The 6,000-nt window shown below is 44.5% G+C and overlaps 1 protein-coding gene across 2 annotated transcripts in view; it reads right to left on the reverse strand.

Moving 5' to 3' along the window:
* The window catches only part of SLC44A5 (solute carrier family 44 member 5), a 168,754-nt gene extending 165,477 nt beyond the window's left edge, over nt 1-3,277 (reverse strand). Inside the window, exon 1 of one of the 2 annotated variants that reach the window (XM_087930041.1) lies at nt 2,793-3,277. In XM_087930041.1, coding sequence (XP_087786167.1) covers nt 2,793-2,829 — 37 coding nt within the window. In that variant the 5' untranslated portion in view covers nt 2,830-3,277. The remainder of the gene's footprint in view (nt 1-2,792) is intronic. The other variant, XM_026700187.2, reaches the window with a different exon arrangement.
* Between the last annotated feature and the right edge of the window lie 2,723 nt (nt 3,278-6,000).

Below are 6,000 nucleotides of genomic sequence, written 5' to 3' on the forward strand. Positions count from 1 at the left end.
GCAAAAGATGATCACAAGATATTGGGACACAGCAACGGTCACAAATATGAACTAGTTGCCAAGCATCTGAATTCTGATCACATGATTATGAGGATCCTGCAATGATCAGAAGTGTGAAGAATGGTCATAAGTCACTTTTTTTCAGTGTCATTGTAATTTTGAACATCACTAAACAAACTGTTGTAAGTTGATGATTACCTGTAGTTTATTTATAACTAAGATCCAGTTTGGTGCACTGTAGTCCTTTATTTATGATTATAATTGAGCCCAAATTTCTGTTACTAAGCAAGAGAATTGTTAAATGAGTTTTGCCCCATTTTATGACCTTTCTTGCACAGTGGATTAAGTAGCCATTAGGTGAATCACTGTTAAGTTAGTAACATGGTTGTTAAGTGAATCTGGCTTTTCCATTGACTTTGCTTGTCAGAGGGACACAAAAGGTGATCACATGGCCTGGGGCACTGCATCCATCATAAATAAATGCCAATTGCCATATGTCTGAATTTTGATCACATATGGATGCTGCAGTGGTCGTAGGTATGACAAAATGGTCATAAGTCACTTTTTTCAGTACTGTTGCAACTTTGAATGGTCACTAAATGAATGGTTGTAAGTCAAGGTCTACCTGTAGTGGTGGTTAAGGCTCTGGACTAGTTCTTAGGAGACTGTGAGCTATAGTTCTCCCATATGTATGAATACCCGTTGGACAACTCTCTTTCAACTGAACCCACCTTACAGAGTTGTAAAGAGAAAATAGGAGGTGAAAGGTTTATGTACATTGCCTTGAGCTGTAAAAATAATGGCAGGATAAAAATCAAATAAAAAACAATTCAATACAGGGTAGTATCTTATATTCATAAGATATATTTATATCCTTATGAAAACCCCAGCTCTTATTTGTATGCATTTCATGTACATATTGAGTTCTTATGCAAAGAGTAGATTGTTGTAGATCATAATATATCATAATCTACACATAAAAATTTAGATTTACAAAAATGGGGCATAAGGAAGTATAAAAATGTTATCTATTTTAGCTTTCCCCCCCCCAGTATTAATATCAAAACTTAAACAGGCAACATTGTAGATATTATTTGTAAGATGCTGTATGGTATGCAATCATATAGCTGAAATATGCCTTGTCATTGTGAACAAAGAAGAATATGAACCATTGAGAAAACTCTGATAAAATAGTTGTTTCTCTTTTTTTTCCCCCTAAAGAAAAACTAGTAATAAGTACTACATTTTTGTGGCTTTCTTGTCACTTTTGATATGCCAGAGATACCCATCCCACAATCATCTTTAAAATCCATTGAATATCTACAAATCCTGAGCGTGGTTTAATCGTATTTTATATCCACAAGTCCTGAGCATGGTTTAATAGTATCCTATGTGGTCATTCCTATTGCAGTAAACCAGAATGTATTGTTTTTTATGACTAAATCCACATTTTCTGACTACATCCATACATAGAAGATATCTGGCACAAAGTGGTTTTTGGTACGGTCAGTCGTGAACTGGAGGACAGAAGGAAATATTTTAACATCTACATTGGGATTTTAAAGGCATGGTGTGGTGCTCCAGAGGAGACCCATCTGAGCACCCTGCAAATTACACAGAGAGCATCCATCCTCTACCCTGCCTCTGAAGTGCAAATGATAACAGGATGCCCACACGGACCTGATGTGACTGCATCCCAGCTTTCTCCACCTATGTATTCCTCCCCTAATGAGCCCTTAAATAAAGAGCAAAAAAAGACTAGCCGTTTGGACTTAGAAAAAGTGGCTCTGACTGGCATAGCTTCAGCTTCCAGAACTCCTCTAAGATCTTTCAAGTCCCCGAAGGGCTGTTCCCAAACCCCACGTCCCTGAATCATTGCCTCTTTCTTCAAGAGTTACTCGAGTCCCCTCAGCCCCCATAACCCCCAAATTCACCCCTTGCTTTTCCTGCCTAAAAGGTTCTTGTGTCCCCCCCCTCCACACACACACACACACACGAACACCTTTCATCTCCCTCACCTCCGCCTCCGGATTTATTGCCCTCAACTCCTAGGTAGTAACATTCAACAGGAATGGTTTCCATTCAGTCAGAGCAAAGGGGGCAGGAAAGCCAGTCCCAGCTTGGCTACGTCGCGACCACCCAGCCCAGAAGCGCTACCCCGGAGGGGAAGGCTCTCTCCATCCTCTTCAGCCAGCCGCCGCTCCGCCTCACAGCCACCCTCGTCTCCAAAGCCTTGTTCTCCCCCGGCCCATGCCTGCCCAGTCCCCGTGGCCCCAACCGGCCAACAATTTCTCTCCCTCCCGGGGGAGGGAGACAAAGCAGCGCGGGTGCACCTGCCCCCCCCTCCCCCGGGGGCTGCTTCCTCTTTCTCCTCAGCCGAGTCCTCGCGCCCGAGAGGAAAGGGCGAAACGCACCGGAGTTCTCCTCCTCCTCCCCCCCCGCCACCTTGCCTCGCGCAGCCCGAGCCCCAACTTTCCGACCTCCTCAAGGACGCAGCAACAAGCCGCCTTGGCAGAAGAAGGGGGGAAAGGAGGAAACGAGGCGGCCGGAACTGGGCTCCCCTCGCTTTGCTTTTTCCCTCTCCCGCCTCTCCCCGCACACACACCCAGGGTAAAAACAAACAAACAAACAAAAAAACTCCGGCAGCTGGATGCGCGGGCTGAAACAGGCCAAAAATATCCAGCCAAGCCGCCCGGACTGGGTTGCGGCGCCGAGCGCGCCCTTCAGCCCGCCTTGCTGTGCTTTTGCAAGCCGGCCACCTGCCTTTCCTTTCCTCCTTCAGTCCGACTTACCGTAAGGAGAGACCGCGGCGTCCCCTTTCCTAGCCATGGTCCTCCGCCGCCTTCTGGGCTGACGGAGCTCGGAGCCAGGGCGCCTCTCCGCCCGCTGCTCAGCGTGCTCTTTGTTGCTGTAATGGCATGAGAGGCGGGCGGAGGGGTTGGGGAAGAGCTGCGGTGAGGCGAGTAACCGAAACCCAGGTGCTTGTTTTTCTCCTCCTTCCCCTTCTCTTCTTCTTCTTCTTCCTCTCGCTGCACTTCTCTGGCGCCCCCGAGCGCCTCCCCCAGGCTCCCCCTTTGTGCCTCCCGCTCAAGGCAGAAGAGCCGCTGCCGGAGAACAGCGAGGCGAGCTCTCCGAGAGGTGGCAGCGGCGGCGGCGGCGGCGCTGGCAGCCGCAGTTGCTAAAAAGCTTCCTCGGCCTTCGCAGGCATGCGGAGGAGGAGGAGGGGGCACGTGGGACTGCCGCCCCCCTTGGCTTCAGCCCGCCCCCCGATCCGTATGCAGCGAGCCAGAGCTCACCGACAGCCCCCGGGGGCGCCAAGCTCCGCCCCTCGCGCGGGGTGCGGCTGCCGAACTTCAGGCGGGAGCGGAGAGCAGAACTTCACCCCCCCGCGGTAGCTTCGGGCTGGCTTGCAGGGCTGCCGGTGGGGATGGAAACCAAAGGCATCTTGATCCCGATGGCCTCCCCTCACCCCCTTTCCCCGTTCCGTTTGCATTGTTTTCTGAAATTTAGGAAGGGTGGGGGGAGTTTCGATTGGAGGCATCTTGGTACGAATTTTCTTGCCTTTACGAGCCTTGGATTGCGGGCCAGAGGGAACCTTAACCGTTCTAGAAATCTTTCAGAGATTTATATCCAACTTCGGGGGGGGGGTGACTTAGAGTTAAATCAATAATTTGGGGATAGATCGACTGTATTTTTCGGAAGTGATCGGCCGCTTCTGGCCAATGCAATGCGGGCGGTCTGCCTTGGAAAATTGCCCGAGGAAAGTTTTCAATTCTCACCCCCACCCCCGCCCCGATTCCGGAGCTGTCCTTTGCTTCTCGTGCTGATATCCTGGTTTTTCTCTTTACACGAAGATCGCGTGGTTGAATTCTTCCATGTGCTGTCAAAAAGAGGCCTGGTCAAAATTCTATAAATGAGGTTCGATTCATTGGGTAGCACTTTAAAAAAAAAAGTATTCCTGATTAAGCAAGGGATGAGAGAAGGATAGCAGTATGATCGTGTGTTCCAAGTGACCCGTATCAGATTAAAGTAAAGAAGCACTCTGGCATTTGAAAGGCTAATTAGAATAGAATAGAATAGAATAGAATAGAATAGAATAGAATAGAATAGAATAGAATAGAATAGAATAGAATAGAATAGAATTCTTTATTGGCCAAGTGTGATTGGACACACAAGGAATTTGTCTTGGTGTAAATACTCTCAGTATACATAAAAGAAAAGATACATTCGTCAGAATCATAAGGTACGACACTTAATGATAGTCATAGGGTACAATAAGCAATCAATCATACTAGGAAACAGTCAATATAAATCATAAGTATACCAGCGACAAAGTTAGTCATACAGTCACAAGTGGGAGGGGATGGATGATAAGGAGTGATGACAGTAACAGTGGTGCAGACTTTGTAATAGTTGAACAGTGTTGAGGGAATTATTTGTTTAGCAGAGTGATGGCTTTCAGGAAAAAACTGTCCTTGTGTCTAGTTGTTCTGGTGTGCAATGCTCTATATTTTGAGGGAAGGAGTTGAAACAGTTTATGTCCAGGATGTGAGGGGTCTCTAAATATTTTCACAACCTTCTTTTTGACTCGTGTAGTATACAGGTCCTCGATTGAAGGCAGGTGGGTAGTAATGGCCTTTTCTGCAGTCCTAATTACTCTCTGAAGTCTGTGTCTCTCCTGTTGAGTTGCAGAACCAAACCAGAGAGTTATAGAGGTGCAGATGATAGACTCAATAATTCATCTGTAGAACTGGATCAGCAGCTCCTTGGGCAGTTTGAGTTGGCGCAGAAAGAACATTCTTTGTTGTGCTTTTTTGATGATGTTTTTGATGTTAGGTTTCCCTTTTATGTCATGTGATATAGTAGAACCTAGGAATCTGAAGGTCTCTACTGTTGATATGGTGTTGTCTAGTATTGTAAGAGGTGGTAATATGGGAGGGTTTCTTCTAAAGTCTACCACCATTTCTATAGTTTTGAGTTACACCAAGAGGCAAGTTGTATAACTTCCTGTCTGTATGCGAATTCATCATTGTCTCGAATGAGACTAATCAATGTTGTGTCATCAACAAACTTCAGTATTTTAACAGATGGATCATTTGAAATGCAGTCATTGGTATATAGGGAGAAGTGGAGAAAGCACACAGCCTTGGGGGGCCCCTGTGCTGATTGTACAAGTATTGAATGTAGTTCCGCCTAGCTTCACCTGCTGCTTCCTGTCTGTTATGAAGCATGTGTGAGCTTTCTCTAGTCTGTGGAAAGTTTATGCCATAATAAATTGTCACTTGACAAAGCTCAGAGTTGTTTTGGAATTGGGCAAAACAAAATTGAATTAAATGTTTAGTGTTACTTCTGAAAGTCTAAAATTGCCACCCTTTAGGTACATTTAATGGACACAAACAGTAATGTGTAAAATATAAGAATATAGATATATTATATATTCTCTTCCTGGTTCTATATTTCCATTGGGCTACGTTTTCTCTCTGTGTGTATTAGTGAGTCTATTTATTTGAACAACTTCTATTCTCACAGAAATATTGTATTTTGCATCTTACAATTTATAAGCAGGCCACTTTAATTTAACCATAAGAATGCAATTAATCTTTAACCTGTATTTTCCAGATCTGTGAAATATCTATCTAAATAAGGATTGAGTTAGAAAATATATGAGCTTTTGTGTGACATAAGAAGGTTTGACGAGACATTGATACCCACTTTCAAATGCATTAAAATCCTGGTTTTCTTCATTGATTTTTATGGTTGCACTAACTTCTGCCCATTAATAATTTAAAAATTATTTTTTCTGTGAACCTGGAAATCACATAGTTTCATCTTATATGACTCTTTTCCTTTTTTACAACCATTCTATTCCATTCCATCACTTTTTCCACAATCTTTTTATTTTGCTTGTTGAATTCTCTATCTATAATTGATTTTACTTCCACAAAATTCAAGATCAGCTAAATTAGCTGGTAGTTCCTCTTGCACATGGATACTGCCATT

The sequence above is a fragment of the Pseudonaja textilis genome, chromosome 3 (assembly GCF_049901715.1).
Source record: "Pseudonaja textilis isolate UNSWEBS1 chromosome 3, rPseTex1.2, whole genome shotgun sequence".
In the NCBI taxonomy this organism is placed as follows: domain Eukaryota; kingdom Metazoa; phylum Chordata; class Lepidosauria; order Squamata; family Elapidae; genus Pseudonaja; species Pseudonaja textilis.